General features: G+C 36.8%; 1 protein-coding gene across 4 annotated transcripts; it reads right to left on the bottom strand.

Moving 5' to 3' along the window:
* Window positions 1-3,664: 3,664 nt before the first annotated feature.
* Window positions 3,665-17,837, bottom strand: PHT4;3 (phosphate transporter 4;3). Of its 4 annotated transcripts, none has more exons than XM_086422088.1 (9): window positions 17,253-17,833; window positions 14,771-14,997; window positions 14,238-14,610; window positions 14,041-14,085; window positions 13,802-13,948; window positions 12,773-12,910; window positions 12,646-12,679; window positions 5,219-5,395; window positions 3,665-4,443 (listed from the first exon to the last, which is right to left on the bottom strand). In XM_086422088.1, exons 1-9 carry the CDS (start codon window positions 17,706-17,708, stop codon window positions 4,436-4,438), a joined length of 1,605 nt encoding a protein of 534 aa, XP_086278214.1. In that variant the 5' UTR covers window positions 17,709-17,833; the 3' UTR covers window positions 3,665-4,435. The 4 variants fall into 4 exon arrangements, 2 of the variants coding, with proteins under 2 accessions (XP_086278214.1, XP_086278215.1); XR_015171692.1 differs by lacking the exon at window positions 3,665-4,443 and adding an exon at window positions 6,178-6,388 and having other exon boundaries at window positions 5,255-5,395; window positions 17,253-17,837; XR_015171693.1 differs by lacking the exon at window positions 12,646-12,679 and having other exon boundaries at window positions 5,126-5,395; window positions 17,253-17,836.
* Window positions 17,838-19,018: the final 1,181 nt, after the last annotated feature.

A 19,018-nucleotide genomic window follows, 5' to 3' on the forward strand; every position in this document is an offset into this window, starting at 1 on the left:
GACCAAGAAATACACAGAAACCAGTAATAGATTTTCTAGTATCTCTGCATGCAGCCCAATCTGCATCACAGAATGCCTTCAGTTGTAGATCATTTGCGGAGGGGAAGAATAAGCCTTGGCCAGGATGGCTTTTGATGCATCGCAGGACACGATGAGCAGCTGCCAAATGAACTTCAGTGGGATGTGCAACATACTAACTTAATTGTTGAACAGAAAATGATAAATCAGGCCTTGTAATGGTTAAGTAGAGAAGTCGACCCACTAATCTCCTGTAGCAAAGTGGATCTGAAAGAGGCTTTCCGTCGATTTTGGATAATCTCAAATTTTGGTCCATAGGAAATGAGGCTGGTTTACATGCCAAATAACCTGAATCAGACAATATGTCAAGAGCATACTTTTGCTATGAAACTGTAATGCCTTTTGTGGAATGAGCAATTTCAAGACCAAGAAAGTATTTCAAAAGTCCTAGATCTTTGAGTTTAAATTGAGAATGAAGAAATCTCTTTAAAACATCTACAGCAACATCATCATTACTGGTGATGATTATAACATCTACATAAACCAGTAATGCAATGAATGAATTCTTATTTTGTCGAGTGAACAAAGTATGATCAGCTGAAGATTGGATAAAACCATGAGCTATCAAAACAGATAAAAACTTGGAGAACCATTGTCTTGATGCTTGTTTGAGACCATATAAAGACTTATGCAGTTTGCACACAAACTGAGAGCTAGTGGAAGGAGCTTGAGCAGAAGGTAGAAACTCCCCCTGAGTAGATGATCCCTTCGAAGGGCAATGAAATCCAGGAGGTAAAGACATGTACACCTCTTCTTTTAAGTCTCCATGCAAAAATGCATTGTTGACGTCCAATTGGTGCAAAGACCATTTTTTGGATGCAGCTATGGCTAAGAGAACCCGTACAATGACTAACTTGGCAACTGGGGAAAATGTTTCCAAGTAGTCCAATCCTTCTTGCTGTGTATAGCCCTTAGCAACTAATCGGGCTTTGTATCTTTCCACAGAACCATCTGATTTATATTTGATCTTGTAAACCCACTTACATCCAACAACTTGCTTATTGGGAGGTAAGTGAGTTATAGTCCAAGTTTTATTATCTTCCAAGGCTTTAATTTCATCAGCCATGGCATCACACCACTGAGTATGTTGAATGGCTTGTCTAAAAGATGTTGGTTCTTGTTGAGAAGAAAAGGAGAGTGTAAATGCTTTATGAGCAGAAGAAAGATTAGAATATGATAAAAAAGAAGATATTGGATATTGAATACCCGAGATAGAACCTTTACTCAAAGAATCAGATGATGAAGTGGCCGCTGCTGCATTAGCTAAGTTACAATGATAATCTGCAAGATATGATGGAATTTTGTGAACTCTAGTGGATTTTTGAATTTTAGGCTGTGGAGTTACTGAATTTTGTTGAGAAACAATTGGAACTGGTATGTGATTTGGAGTTTGATTATTTGTGGGTTCATTCATGGAGTTGGGAAGAATATTTTGAACAACCTGATTTATTGGAGAAGTAAATGTATCAATAGAAATAAGATCATCTGTTTGAGGAAGGGGTATGACTACTAATTGGATAGAAAGATCATGTCCAGTTTTGAATGGAAAAAACAGATTCTCGAAAAATGACATCTCGAGATAAGAAGATGGCATTTGTTTCTAAATCATAGAGTTTGTATCCCTTGGTGCCATATGGATATCCAAGAAAAACACAAGGATGAGCTCTAGGTGCAAATTTAGAACGATAATGAGATAAGGTTGATGCAAAACAGAGACAACCAAATACTCTAAGATGAGAATAATTTGGTGATGTGGAGAATAAGACCTCATATGGTGTTTTATTGGACAGTAGAGGAGAGGGTGTTCTATTGATTAAGTAAGCTGCTGTGAGAATACATTCACTCCAGAATACAAGGGGTAAATTTGCATGGAATCGAAGAACATTTAAGATATGTTGGTGTTTACGCTCAACTACACCATTTTGTTGAGGTGTAGCAACACATGTTTGTTGATGTAAGACTCCTTTAGAAAAATAAAATTCGGGCATATCAAACTCAGCCCCTCTATCAGTCCTTATAGTTTTGATACGAATATCAAATTGTGTCTCTGAGGTTAAAAAAGGACTGAACTAGAGAGCGAGTGTCAGATTTATTTTTCATTAGATATATCCAAGTACAACGTGAATGATCATCCATAATTGTAAGAAAATATCTAAAACCAATAATTGACTCAACAGAGAAGGGACCCCAAATGTCACAATGTATCAAGTCAAAAATTTTATTTCTGATAGAATGACTAATAGTGAATGGCAATCTTTTATGTTTTGCCAACTAGGAATTGGTTTCACAGTGGAAAACTCATCCCATATAGCTTTTAATTTCGTGTAATAGGAACTTACTGAAAATTGATCTTGAACTAATGAAGCAAGATCTTTCTTGAGTTGAAATAGGCTAGGACCATTACCTTGAGTGAATCTTGTTTTCAAATTCCTCCAGACTTCTTCAGCAACTGAAGTGTTGATGACACTGGCAGCAATTTCTCTTGTAAGAGAATTAAGAATCCATGAAAGGGCCATGTTGTTGCAACGAAACCACAAAATATACAGTGGATCAGATTGATTTTGAGGTCGAGAGAACGTTCCATCCACGAACCCCGACTTGTTCTTGGCATTGAGAGCTGTCAACATTGATTTGCTCCACGTATAATAGTTCTCACCATTCAAAGGTTGAGAAACCAAGATCGAACCAGGGCTTTCTCCATGATGAAGAAAATAAGGATTGGAAAAATCCTCAAGCATAGAATTGTTGGACATAGAAGTGTTTGAAGATGTGGACGCGGAAGTGTTTGTAGGTGCAAAAGAAGGAAAAAAAAAAAAAAAAACCAGAACAAAATCAGAGTTTATTGCTCTGATACCATATCAGAATAAGAAAGAAAAAGTTGCAGGAAAGTAGAGTGACATTGGAGAGAAAAAATACTTGCATTTTATTACTTATTATTATTTTTTACATGAATCGTACCTCTATTTATACGCGTACATTGATAGCTAATTATCATAACAGAATAACTGACTAACTAACACAACTGACTAACAGACTGATTTGTACAGCTAACTAACATAACTGACTAATCAGATTTGTACAGTCAACTGACTAATAGACTGATTTGTACAGCTAACTAACATAACTGACTAATCAGATTTGTACAGTCAACTGACTAACAGACTGATTTGTACAGCTAACTAACATAACTGACTAATCAGATTTGTACAACCCACTAACATAACTGACTTATAATAATGATAAAATCTGCCCCTTCCAAAACTTTTAGCCCATATGGGACAATACTTTGAGTTAACCGACCATATTTCATATATTAATATCAAATAATAAAATAAGACTTAAAAGTGATAGAAATAAAAATAATCTGTGATTTTTTTTTTTTCCAAAATATGGTCGATTAAATCACGATTTCTACCGTTAAAAAAAAATCATGAAGATTTTGAAAAAAATCGTGATTTAATCAACAGCTATTAAAATCATGATTTAATAACGATTTTTTTTAAAAGCAGATTTTCACTATGGCAAGACGCAGACCCGCCATTGGGACTGGACCACCTAGACTTTACATCAACTTTTAGATTGCCAATTCCCCAAATTTCACATCATTGCCATCCTAACTATCCCTGTGTTTGCACAATTAACACATAGATTATTAGTTTATCTAAATCAATGAATCGACCTGCTAACATCAACTAAACAGTACCTTGCACACTCTTCATCAGGATATCAAAGATCAACAGAACAGTAAGAAATTCAGATTGTGGTCTCAATGCACGAAGGTTGGTCCAGGCTGATGATCACTATGTGCCACAGATTACACATCGACATATAAAAGTAGAAGCATTAATGCTAGGATGAGTTGAACATTCATAAGTCAGGTGTTACCGAAGGCCCAGGTTGCGGAGTTCCTTCATCTTCAAGCTGGGACGAAGAAGCACGATCGTCAGTATTACCAAGCAATATTGACACAACATATAGAAAGTTTTTTCTACTGTCCACCCGATATTACAGAACAACGTCAATATTTTGTACCCAAATAGATTTAGGATGAGGTCCACCTTCCTTTATTCTTGGTTCAAAGAAAACTGCTGCACTGCATTTGTTGTCTCAAATATGTCTTCTTGAGATTAGGATTTGGGCCCACGTTGACGCGTTTACATACACAACAGATAATACTGGGAGAAACTGCTGCATGTGATGTTTAGCTAGAAAAAGCTGTGACTGACAACCAGCTTTCCAAAAAACTTCCACTCTGATCTGATTAGTGTGCATGCAAATTATCTTTATTGAGAGGTCTGCTTTTAGAGTACAATCCCACGTCAGTCGACGGTGGGCAGAGGGTTAGCTGCAGACTGATTCAGGAAACTGCCGTAGCATAGACTATGTTAGCATTTCATTTAAAAGCAAGAAACATATAAAACTGTAGGAATATAAACAAAACAATCAGGACAGATAAACAATGGAACTCCTACGCGCTGTTTTTTTATAATATCTATCCAATATACAGAAAGGTTACACAAAACATAATATACCCTTTTATGTTCATATGGACATACTACGTATGCCACCATACTTACATCCACATAATGCTTAATGCCTGTAAATTCATTAGCACTTGAAAATAGTATAATATAAATTCAAACCCTGTTTCTTAAATATATCAACAGAAGTTATAATGATTGCTTATCCCAAAATAAAACAAAATAAAAATAGTAATGTAATTACTTAAACCTGCTATCCACATGCAGCAGGTATTAGGGACAGTAGGTGATGATATCAGGATATAGCACGTCTTGCATATAAATGTAATCATGTTTTTGTAATATTGAATCAAACTATACCTTTCAAAAAAAAATAAAAAATCAAACTATGTTGCTAAATCTTTGGAGACGGGTATGATACCCATGTTGTATATCTACTAAGCATATCAGTGATTTTTCCAGGGTATCATACAGTATCAACATGCATTGTACAATGATGAGTATCTGTTTATTTTGACACTTGTGTACCGTGCATCAACCACATGAGTTACTGGTCTGATTCTGACCTTCTTGTTTGCAATATATATTGAATTATATTCACCATATAGTCGAACCATGAAAAGTATAAATGAGCCATCATTCAGGGTAAAGTTATTGACCGGTTTCATAATTAACCCGCTCCCCAGTAGCCAAAATATTCCAGAAGAGAGCGCTGAGGAAATATAGGAATGATGTGAAAATCAGAAATCCACGGAAAGAACCCATCAGATCAACAAAGAAACCAGCACCAACAGTTCCTATAATAGCAGCCAATGTTCCAGCAGTATTCGACATCCCTGTTGCCAATAAAAATAAAATTATCAAAAGGAAGCAGTGATCAGAGAATCAGACAAATTTCTCTGTAAAGTCAAAACTGTTCTGGTCTTACCAGGTTTTAAAACTGACAAACCATTTGCAGATCTATCATGTGTTAGTTCAGTCAATTCTCACCAACCACAGTTAGAAATGAACATGTGAAAGAAACATAACGCAATTTCCAGAAAAAATATATAAGCCAGCCATAGGACAATCTACCAATGGCGTACCCATTCATATGGCATACAAGGTTTTGGAAACCACTTTTTTCAGTGCATCAAAAAGATGGTAACCCCAGTGGTGATTTTATTTAACTATGATGAATATTGGCCGTGGCACCCACTGTTCCAAACCCCATGCATGCACAATATTTATAGAAGAATTTTAGAAGAGAATTCACAAGTCTCATAATGAGAGCTTGACATATATATATATAAACTGAAAAAAGAATGAACATAAATGCCCTTACATAGAAAACTAACAATAGTACAATAGAAATAAGCACATAAAGAAACTATATATTTTCAATACTCCCCCTCAAGCTGGGGAAAATACATCAACCAAACCCAGTTTGACAAGGTGAAAATTAGTGAAAGATGGACTAACAAACTTCGTAAGTATGTCGGCAAGCTGATTTAAAGTAGACACAAATATTGTCTGAAGAATACCAGATTGAATTTTCTCCCTGAGAAAGTGGACATCAACCTCTATATGCTTAGTTCTCTTGTAAAGAACAGAGTCAGAAACAAGCATAATAGCATACTTATTGTCGCAAAACAATGTGGAGGAATTAGAGACAGGAAATCCCAGCTCCGTCAATAAAGACCAAAGACAAATAAGCTCACATGTGCCAAGGGCCATAGCTCGATACTCAACTTCAATAGAAGAACGAGAAACCACACTTTATTTTTTACTATTTCACGAGATCAGGTTACCACCATGAAGAGTGCAGAAACCAGAGGTAGATCTCCTATCTATAAGAGAACAAGCATAATCAGCATCAGTGAAACAGGACAAATGAGGCTGAACAGTGGACAAGTAGAAAAGTCCAAGACCAAGACGTGACTTTAAATAACGAATAATGCGATAAACGGCGTCAATATGAGAAGTGCGCGGAGCATGCATGAACTAACTGATTACACTAACTGCAAAAGTCAAATCTGGTCTAATGTTAGTCAGATAAATCAGACGACTTACGAGTCTCTGATAAGAAGAATGATCAGATAATAGATCACCGGATTATGCATGAAGGCGATGATTCTGATCCATAGGAGAGGAAGCAAAACGACAACCAAGTATACCAGTGTCCTAAAGAAGATCTAATGTGTATTTGCGCTGAGATAACGAAATACCACGGCGAAAGTGGGTCATTTCCATCCCTAAGAAATACTTGAGGGGACCTAAGTCCTTAAACTCAAAAGCACGACCCAATAACATCTTTAGCATGTTAATCCACTGTGCATCATCTCCAATCAGGATAATATCATTCACATAAACCAGAACAATGGTGCAACGGTCATCCAATCCTCGACAAACAAAGCAAGTATGATCTGAGTGGCATCTGGAAAACTATATAGATAAAATAACCTCAGAAAAATGTTAAAACCAGACTCGCGAAAACTCTTTCAAGCTATATAGAGATTTGAGAAGGCGACATACTTTTCCAGAATCCTCTCCCTAAGGACGAAACCCAAGAAAGGGGTCCATATAGATAACCTCAGTCAGCTCACCATTTACAAAGACATTCTCCACATCAAATTAGTGAGGAGGCCACGTGTGACATGTAGCTAAAGAAATAAGAAGGCGAACAGTAGAAAGTTTAGCTACAGGAGCAAATGTAGCACTAAAATCTTTTCCTGGAGTCTGCGTAAATCCCTTAGCAACTAAACAAGTCTTATATCGATCAACAGTGTCATCCGCCAGATATTTGATAGTGAAAACCTATTTACAACCAATAGTTCGCTCCCTAATAGAAACAGTAGTGGCAAGGTAAGCCTGATAAGAAGGAAAGAATCCCTGATAAGAAACAAACTGGACAATAAGATGATTAGTAACACACCCCCACTTACCTTTGCAAAGTGCAATAGGTAAGTGAGAGTCAGAAACAGATGAGATAAAAACAGGGGTAGGAGATAATATACCCAAGTCTAAGGAGGAGGTTGGAAAGGTTGGATAGGGGCGAGAATGATGAGTGTAAACCTTACGTATTGGCGAAGTTGGATCGAAGACCGGAGAAGGCAACACTATAAGAGAAAAAAACATAAAAAAGAGTCGTGCAAAAAAGATGTGACACGAAAGTAAGGAACATTATAAAAAAAAGTGACATTCATAGGACATATGACACGAAGAGAAATAGGATCAGAACATCGATACCCCTTTGACATAGATGAGTATCCCAAGAAAATACATCGAATAACTTTATCATCTAATTGCATGCGATGAGGGATGTGGTCATGAACAAAGCAACTGCACCCAAAAACTCTAAGTGTCATCGGAGATAGGGTGCTATCAAGGTAAAGAACATGAAGAAGCACCTGTCCCCCTAAGGTACGACTCATAGCATGGTTAAGAAGAAAAGTTGCAATGAAAACCGTCATATTCCAATATAACTTAGGAATATGCATGTCTCAAAAAAGGTAACGAACAATATTCATAAAGTGGTGGTTCTTGCATTCCGTCACCCCGTTCTGCTCAGGGGTGTAGGGACAAGTCAGCTGGCAAAGCATACCATGCTCATGAAAGTGAGAGCAAATCCCATCAGAAATATATTCACCTCCATTATCAGATCAAAGTGTTTTAACAGTGATGTTGTACTGGGTTTGAATCATTTTAAGAAAATTAACAAAAATAGGAAGCAATTCAAATCGAGATCGCATCAAGTACACCCAAGTACAACGAGAATAGTTATCGATAAATATAACATAATACTGATGACCAATAAAAGCAGTAACAGGGGAATGCCACATGCATCAGAATGAACAAAATCAAACATAGTGTTAAACCGATGCATGCAAAGGATATATGAAGTATGAGTATATTTGGAGAGCTCACACACAAAACACTGAAACTTATGCCCACTACAAGAATTTTTTAAAATAGGAAATAAATGTAAGAACTAAGAAGAAAAAGTGACTCCCAAAAGAGTATAACATAGAGGCCGAAACAACAATATGCAAAGATCCAAATAGGTACAGCTCCTCCCTCTCACACCCCTTGCTAAAAATCTTCCTTGAAATTAGGTCCTGAAAAGTATAGTGAGTAAGAAAAAAGGTCACTGAGCAATTTAGAGACTTGGTAAGATTACTCACAGACAAAAGATTAAAAGATAAGTGAGGAACATGGGCACAAAATTAAGAAAAATACCAAATGATAAAGGGATTGTACCCTTATAGTGAATAGGTGTAAGACCCATCAGCAAGGCGAACCTCTCTATGAGTATCAGGGAAAATAAATGAAGTGAAATGGCTAGACTCGCCGATCATGTGATTAGAGGCACCATAATCAATAACCCATGTCAAGGGAGCTATGGACCAGACTGGGTGACATGAAATGCAGAAGATATACCTGGAGGTGTGGTAACTAAGGCCACAGTCGAAGATGAACTAGTATGAGTACCGGTTTGATCACAAGTAATAGTGGCAATCTGGGTCTGAAGCTGTTATAAATCAATAGTACCAGGAGAGACAATGGTGGGAACAAGTAGGGGTGCAACTTGGTTCTAGTTAGAGAAAAATCAGAACCGAATCGACCAAGATTGGTTCTATTATATAAGAACAAGAACCGAACCGAATTATTCTAGAACCAAACCGACCTTAATTCAGTTTGGTTCGGTTCGGTTCCATGAGATTTACGGTTTGATCATAAATCACAGCCACAGAAAGAGAGAGAGGGGGGAGGAACCTGTCGTAGACTTGCAGGTCGTAGTCAAAGGTCGCAACCTCAGGTCGCAGATCAGGACATAGCCGCAGAGAGAGAGAGAGAGAAAGGAGCAGTGGCAGGAGTTGGCAGCAAGTCGCAGACGAGATAGAGAGAGTAGTGGCAGGAGTTTGCAGTAGGTCGCAGAGACAAGAGATAGAGACGAATCGGTGTTAGCCAATGGCAACAAGTCGCACAGAGAGAAAAAGATAGACGAGCCGGTGCACTGATAGCCGGTGGTAGACGAGAGAGAGAGAGATGAGATTTTATAAAAAAACTAAAAATCAAATTTATATTTAATATTTTATTTTAAATTAATTAATTCAATTTTCGGTTTGGTTCGATTTTTTATATTATCTGAACCAAGAACCGAACCGAATTCAATCTAAACCGAACCAAACCAATCCAAATCTCACGGATAGGTTCGATTCTCGATTTGAACCGAATTAAGTTGCACCCCTAGGAACAAGTGAGGAATCGACAATGGCAACACGGGGAGCAGAATGCCCCAACGAAGGAGATGTAGTAAAACTCAACAAATGAGGATAGGGTGGAAAGCATCGGACCTTCTCATGGCCTATTTTCCCACAATGACTACAAATAAAACTATTCCTTCGACCACGATGAATAGTAACAATACCCAAAAATCATCCAGATTTGCCGTTACTTTTCAAATAGATTCTCACGAATCACCAAGATTGATGCAATGGCATAACTCTTACCATTAAAAGAGAGACACTTTGATGAGGAAGACTACACTTTGGCTTGAAAAAAATATCCAACACAATTGAAAAGAACTATAGTGTTGTCATATACCAACTTTATCGCAACACATCAACATCATCGGGTCACAGAAGTACACAACCAGCAACCCAGCCTTGTCGCATATGCACCACACTAGCATAGTCTTGATCGTAGCAACCTTTATCTCAGCCAACAGCATGTACCAAGGCCAACAGCACAAATCAGCCAGCACCTAATTTTAAAGTCCAACCCTATCGAACAGATCAGAGAAAAAGAAAATGGGAAAGAGTCAGTTATGTCGCACAGTCCAGAATGTTGTCGTAACACCCTAGCAGCAACACAATTGCTTTTCCAAGGTAGCAAACGGTCCAACAATACCTCTATTGTTGTTGTAGGGCAAACACACCAGACAGCACACAAATGCTGTCACAGAGCAGAAAAAGACCCTGGAATTAGTGCCGCACAGCCCTGTTGTTGTCGCAAGGCAGCGACCAACCTACCAGTTGCTGTCCCAAGGCAGAAATATACCCCAGAATCAGTGCCGCACAGCCCTGTTGCTGTTGCAAGGTAACAAACAGTCTACCAATTACTGTCCCAAGGCCAAAAAACACTCCAAAACCAATGCTGCACAATTCTGTTATTGTCGCAAGGCAGAATAGCTCCAATTTGCACAGAAAAAACTCCCAGCAACACCCTTTTGCTATCATTGGGCAGACTTAATCCAACAGTTGTTACAATACATAAGGGGGGTTTCGTAGGGTAACAACAAGGGCAGAGGCCAATCGTAGGTCTCCAACAGTCCACAAATTACCTTATCACAAACACAAACCCTAACGTAGGGAAGAATTCAAACCAAAAAACCTATCACAAGGTATGAACCTTATCATAGGGAAAATAACACAGCGCAGAAAATCAATCGCAATATGCAATTAAGAGAACATGAATAAAAGAAGCCCCCGAAGGCCCCGAAGGGGAGACCTTCTAACGAAACTGTTCTAGATCAGTATGTCCAAAAAATCAAGAATAGGGGAAAGAAGAAAATAGAGGAGAAGGAACGAGAAGAGACGAATAACTTCAAGAGAAAAACAAACGAAGAGAAGAACCTAAGAAGGGGGACGTTGGATCTTTTAAAATCTCTGATACCAAGAAGAATTGTAGAAGAGAATTCTCAAGTCTCATAATGAGAGCTTGACATATATATATATATATATATATGTATATTAACTAAAAAGAGAATGGACATAAATGCCCTTACATAGAAAACTAACAATAGTAAAATAGAAATAAGCATGTAAAGAAACTACATATTTCTAATATAACAGGTGTTATTGGCAGACTGTCCTGTGATTTTTTCTCATTCTTCAGAAAAGTTTCAATGTAGTTCAAATATTTTGACTAGTGTGGAAATCAATAGAATTTTCAAGGAAATGATGGAAATATTATGAAATGATTGAGATGTTGTCATCTTTTAAATGTATAAGATTTATTAATTGGAAAGAAAACAGCTGATGGTCTTGTGATACAGATTACAAACTGAATCCCACCCACACTCTCACATTAGTATACATATTATTTATTATAATCTTATTACTAGAGGTTTTGTCTCTCCAAATTTCTGCGCCTTTTGCAATGATAATGGGGAACCCATTGATCATTTCTTTATTCACTGCCCTTTTGTCTCAAAGTTATTCTCATTTTTTTCGTCTCTTTAACGCAAGTTGGGTTTTGCCTAATTTTTGTTTGTCCTTGTTTTTGTGTTGGAAAGAGAACTCTCACTGCTAGGAAAAAAATCATTGTGGACCCTGCTTCCTTTTGCAATTTGCAGGGACACTTGGTTGGAAAGAAATTGGAGAATCTTCTCAAGGATCGAAAAGGAGAACTAGGATATGGTGTTAGTTATTCTTGGTTCGATGTTCTTTTGGTGTAAAGTTGATTTAGCTTTCAAAGGGGTCTACTTTGAGGATTTCGTTTTTAAATGAGAGACCATTTGTTCCTTGTAATTGCTTTGTTCTGTTTTGTAATATTCTCTTGTATTTGGGGCTGGTCGTATCGACCTCCTTCTCAATATAATTTTGGTTTACCTATCAAAAAAAAAAAAAATGTATACATATTTTTTATCTTTGAAATATGTATGAATAAGTTAATTATATATCTAACTAATTAGAACGTCGACACTTACATATGAATACTCAAATATAATTAAAATATGATGCATTCTAATATATACGAATAAATTAGTAATATATGTAACTAATTTTTTTTTAGGAAAGAAATCTAACTAATTAGGAAATGAACGATAGTACATGCAAGGCTCAAATGAGACTAATAATATGCTGAAAATACAAAACAAAACAAAATACGAGGAAGAAGATAATTCAATTATACTAATGAATGAAGTGTAATTACAATTCCTATCTACATACAATTTATATTTTATAGAATATTTTTAAAACAAAGTTATTTCACTCGAAATTTACTACGAAGTGTAATTTACAATTACTTTCTACAAACTCTAGCCCATCAAATGACAGATAAACAATAGCAATTTAGTGAAATAGATGCTCAATAATACCATGTAGAACACCAGCATACTGTGGAGCAATTTCCTGACCACATGGATAAACAAGCTTAGTATTAGAAAAATGAAAGCACATTAATAGCTTCTTGCTTCCAACTCTGATGGTTTAAATTCCACCAACCTGAAAGTTCACTAGGAAACCAGAGTGGCCGAAAGACTTCAAGCCAACAGCTAAAGTAAGCCAAGCAGATGCCATAGCTGGACTTTTTGCCGCAATTAAACCAAAAAGAGCAACGCCTGGACCAACAAAAGCAATTGACTGCACAGATGGGACATTCTGGATGGTTACTGTTTATTTTAAAAAGTTCAACAAGCAATGAATAATTAAAATAAAATTCAAGATTACTTTAAAACAAGTGGAAAGTTACCGACAAATTAAAGATTCTATTGTCTACCATGAAATTGTTCCCTTTTCCCTATATTTTTCGTATCAAGGTGCAGTTCATATCTTAGAGTAATTGTCTTTCAGTGACAATATGTATAGGGATTAATAATCACATTTTCCTGATGCATATAAAGTATTTCAATAGGGTTAGCTGCACTTGGCAGTTTTTCAGAGGGCAACCCCAACCAGGACCTCTTTTGAACTATATGTGTTGTTTGAGCTATGTTGGTTAGATTTCTGATAATGAGCATTTAAAAAAATGCATCACATCATTAGTGAATGATATGGAATAAGAGGGATTTTTTATAAGTAGGTTCAAAAAGAAATCTGGGATATTCAGAAATAGAGTTATCCAGGATACTTACAAAAGGAAAATTTTCCAAATTTATTTTACTTCTATCAAAAAACATTCCAAATTTATAGTCTTTATAGAACAAGCAGACAAGGAACTGAGCATTGAAGCACCACCATCATATCCTTGTAATGTGAAAGCATATAAACAAATTCTTTCGAGCGTCAAGAAAAGGCGATAAATGGCAGATAGCTTGACATGGTAATGACGCATGGAGATGAATATCATATAGTAATCTCTATATGCATAATTTAACTTTCATTTCATGACCAACAATTGTTGAACCAACTAGATTTAATTGGGTTTATGAATGGTTGTTTTTACAGATGTCATGGATAGTTGTTTAACAAAACACTATTTGGAAAAGAGACAAGTAACATTATGTAACAGGCATATTTCTTCTTGGAGCATACCTGCATGATTTTGCGAGTAAGAGTAACACTTGTCCCCTTCCGAATCAACATATCTGACCAAACACCAGCAAAATATCCTAAAACTGCCATCAAACTCCATGGAACTGCACTAAACCATGCCGCTTGTCTGAGGTCTACATGAAAAATCTGTTTTAAAGCAGATCAGATAGAAACCATGTACGCTTAAGTAGGCAACTGCCACATATACATCATAGTGTAATGATGGAATTAAGCCTTACCGTGTTGAAGTAAATGGGCATCCATGAAAGAATAACAAAATATCCCTGCAGATGGATTAAAGAGTTATTGACAATATATAGAACAAAAATAGTTGTTCTAAAGATATATAATGCAGGAAGATATTAAGGACATAAAGACAGACAAGTCATAAAGCCTGGATTCTCTAGCTAGTGAGAAAGAGATGCATAGAAATTACCCAGCTGTGCATAGCATTTGCAGAAATTACGGCCCATGTCGATGGCTGTGAAAGTAAGCGCCTGAAAGGAGGGATCATGTTGGTTTTTTTAGATTTGTTCTCCGTGGAGGGTATCAAAGGCGTCTGGCTCTTATTCATTATGTACTCTAGCTCATCTTTTGATATTTGAGGATGGCGTTCAGGAGTACTTGATGTTGCAGAAATCCACACCAAAACCCAAAGAAATCCAGATAATCCAAAAATCACGAAAGGTCCAAATATTCCACCCTTTGACATGAGGATTGGAGAAAGCATAAGTCCAATTACATTTCCTAGTTGAAATCCACCCATTGCGATTCCAACAGCCCTGGATCGTTCTGTTTGAGGAAACCATCTATAAGAAAATGTCAGTTTGAATAGCTTCAAAATCTAGTCTGGGGAACTTCTTTAACCTACAAAGAGAAATTACTCTTTTAACATACAAGGAGGCAAATATTTTGACATTCTTATTGCAGTGTAAATGTTCAAAGAGCATATTTAAAGTATTCCAATACCTTGAAATCATGTTGTTCATGCTAGGAAGAGCCACGCCTTCTGCAATGCCAAGCAATGCTCGCATGGCAAGTAGAGCCCACAAAGAAGTTTCAGCAGCCCAAGGAGTAAGAAAAGTAGCTAACGACCATATAGCGACACCCCATGCCATGACTACCTTACCACCATAATAATCCACCAGAGCTCCGCCAGCAATGGGTGAAATTAGGTATCCCCAGAGGAAGGCAGACTGCAATTAGTAGTTAAGGAAGAATCAGGGAGTGAAAAAAACTCCAAAGCCATAAAAACAAAGTTCAACTGATTTATTGGATTCACAAGTAACGAAAGATGTTGAGGCACAGGTTCCAACATCTTGTTCAACCATTTCCCAAGGAGTCTAACTGACTTAGACAGCTTTGTAGCTTAGTAGCTGTCAGAATGGTTGTCTTGTGTCTCTTGTCCATAATTACATTTCTTTCCATCTTTTTGCTAAACATACTTATTTATCATCGTAATCATCATTGGTAATGCCTTATCCCCATTATTTGGGGTCCGCGACATAAACCCAACTTAATCATGAATTCTATCTAGAGTTATACCTTCTGTTAAGGTGTGTATCATCAGGTTCTTATTACATCAATCCTCATATTTTCTAGCATTCCTCTAGTCCTCCTAGAACCCTTCAACCTACACCAAACTGCTACCTCTCAAATGGTTACATCTTTGGTTTACATTTTGTGCACCCGACCAATATAAATGCATTTTCCATTATCATATATTCCCAATGGGGTTACTCCTAGATTCTCTCAGTTGTGATGTCATTTATGAAAATGAAAAAAGTAACAACAATGAAGCAAGAAAAAGTGGTCTAGATGATTAGAGACAAGCTAAACCAATGCTCAACAAGAAAAGAGATACACACATCTTAATCTATGATTGAAGGACTTCAAAATCTAAAAACTAGATAGATTTGAAAGAACACTCAAACTAGTGACGTTTCCACCACATCCCATATTTTCTTTTTTCTTTTTTTTTATAGGTTTAAGTGTGAAGACTGGTTTCTGATTCCAAGCAAAAGAACTGTAATCACCCATTCTTGAGGCTTATGCTCTCTAGTCTGGCATAGACATTCAACTAACTAATTTCCAAAGATAATCTGAACATCAAGCTTTTATGTGCCTAGGTTTATTAGGCACGCAAGCATGTAGTCGGTGGGTAAAGCTAGGTGTTCAAACCCATGTCTGCATACTCACAGACTTCAGCATCTTAACAAACAAGTGCCTTTGTTTCCAAACAAAATTTGACTTTGCACGAGATCAAGAGGGCCTGACAGGCTGATGAGTCCTCCAACACTACATAGTGAAGTTGGACACTCAGAAACATTCCAACATTCTCTTAAAAATCATGTGGGCCCCACCTCCCTAGGTATAAATCGTGAGCCAGCTGTTTTATGTCACATTGTGACTGCAATTTTTTTTTTCCCTTTGTTAAAATTATATTAAGAAATACCAGGTAGCGCTAGTACTACTATATGTTTGGCATATCTCAGAGAAAGTAAATAGTCTTGTTGATCAGGACGCTCTACTTAGTAGATCCCAAGTGGGAGACCTCAATGAAAAAACAGCTTCATAGGATGATTTTAGCAATCCTCAATATAATATTTTCTCCAGACTCTTCCGTTACATTTCTTACCATCTGCAAAGAATACAGTTCATTTGATGGTAAAATCACCTGACACGACCGAATTTCAGTATAGGAAATCTTCTTAATGGAGTCCATAGTTTAGACATTGGACTTTGGATTACTCAGATTGAGAAGAATGGTGCTCACTTGAATGGAAGAAATACTAGCTACCAAAGTATGGTTACGGCAATGCCTTCCCAATGCATCCCCTGGTTATATTTAAGTAAAGCAGTGTAGACTGGGAAATGGTTGCTCACATGGTTTTAAAAATTGCCCAAGACCCATAAGATTCACCTGAATCATCTCGGTATCATTTGCAAACGACAAGATTTTCTACGTGAATTTTCCAAGATCCAATACGACTCATCCAATATATTAAAAATATCGGTCAAGTTAACCAGGTTATCAAAAAATTTATATTTTTTGATAATTTAAATAGTCATTATTAAATTAGAAATATGATCTTGTAACTAAGTATCTTCTAATCCACCTTGTTTTATAAAGAAAATTATAATTATTTAAATGTAAAATATATATTAATAAATTATTATAAAATATAATTCAAGAAAACAGACTGAAAAAGCAAACAGAATCTGAAACGCACTTTGTAGAAATACAATAACAATACATAATATTTCCTTACAACTCAATTACAGAGAAATCTCAATTCTTGCAAGTTGGAGGAACAGTAAAATAGTTTACCTTAACTACATGCAATTCCAAACCTTAAAACCCTAATTTCCTCCCATTAACCTAAATTTCGTTTCATTCTCAACTAATGAAAAACAACAAACATGTTGTTGCAAGAGAAATTAAAATTACCTGAACAACGCCAGTGAAAGACCTAGTCCATCCATGAGCCAACGAAAGTGGCACAATAGCTACAGACATCACAACTCGATCTGAATTACATAGTGCTAAAGCCAGGCCAAGCATGGAAACAACTTTAACTCTCTCCGAAGTGATGAACTCGAAGAAACTCGGCGACTGCAATTCGTTCTCAATCGAGGACGAACCTTCAGGCGAGATCGACTGAGCATGTATTCTAGAAACCCTAGACCTAGATGCACGAAAACGAAGATCACATTCATCCTTTCGAAGCCGATTAATGAGAGAATTCCATGAACGAAGCTCTTTGAAGCTTTTACCCTTCGATGATTGTAGGAAATTCGAAGAAATTCGACATGTTTTAGTTTGATTTTTGTCTCTATTAGGATTTCGAAAGGTCGAAGAAGGAGAATGAAGGATTAATCGATTGGAAGAAAGTCGACAACTCATTCTCAAGACGACGGAGAAGAGCAAAATGAGAAAGCCGTCGCAGCGGTTGTGTGACTATGGTGAACGTTACCTTTGACTATGTAGTCATCACTCTGCTGACGTGGCAGTGGGCAGATAACCATTGATTTGTCTATTTGACACTGCGTCCTCTGCAACGACATTTTTTAGTGTTCATTTAAGAACTAGAGAGTCTTTGCTCAATTAATACTCGGATGACGTGGCATGGAAAAGAACCATAGATCTTTTTCCTCTAGATACTTAATGTAAATCCGGAAAAGATCTATGATTCTATTTTATGCCACGTCATCCGAGTGAAGACTTTTTAATTAGGAAATCATCATTCTTCTTTTTATTATTATTTAATTATTCATAGGCGTGGGACGGGGGCGTCGCGGTGGATAATCTCGACTTGGGAGTTTGGACGTGATGTTACACTTACACCCTCTTTGTTTAATGAATTTTCTAAAATGCCCTTATACCTTTTCCTTTGGAGTACTCTCTGTATGGGCGGACTTGTGGATAACACGTGCATTACGAGGGTACATTTGGAATTTCACGGGATTACTAATGATACATTTTCTGGATAAGATCAGTTTACGTGACGTTATGCTAATCTCTATCTATGAAAGATAATTTTTTAAAAGGAAACGTGGAAAATTAGTTGCCGGACCTGGTCTGCAGGCCATTAGCAAATGAGCCGTGCTAGGGTGACGCAGGATTTATTGTGATTCTCACAATTCTGACGTGGACATGCATATATAACCGTGGATAATTTTTACTCATATCACAAGGAAATACATTTATGGTTATGTGCATATCTCACAAGTCTGTGCATACATAACCGTCAATGATTTTTACTCGTATCACAAGAAAACATATTTATGGTTATGTGCACATCCCACGGACTTGTGAGAATCAAAGTAAATACCTTGTGTCATTCCAGCATTTTCCTTAGCAAAATAAGGTTTTCAGCAATGACTCTCTACAATTTTGAATAAGGAAACGTCCTTAATTTTAATTAAGTGCTTAAATTTTTAAGAGTGTGCTGGAGTGAAGACAGGCTGGAATCTCATAGCGCACTGCTTGACGTGAAAGTGCATAGGTGTGATAGATGCTTTTTCATAGCGGTAAAAGTGTATAGTCTATGGTTTGGTTTCTAACTTCTTTCTCGTTACGAAGTGCCATATGAGATTCTAGTTTGAGGTCACTTCGGTATTATTATATTTTTAATTGAAGAAATAAGTGCTTAAAAATACAACAAATGACTATACATTGAAAAGGGTGGCTATAGTTGCACACACCTAAATGGC

Source organism: Akebia trifoliata, chromosome 14 (assembly GCF_017979445.1).
Source record: "Akebia trifoliata isolate Shusen 1 chromosome 14, ASM1797944v1, whole genome shotgun sequence".
Lineage (NCBI taxonomy): Eukaryota > Viridiplantae > Streptophyta > Magnoliopsida > Ranunculales > Lardizabalaceae > Akebia > Akebia trifoliata.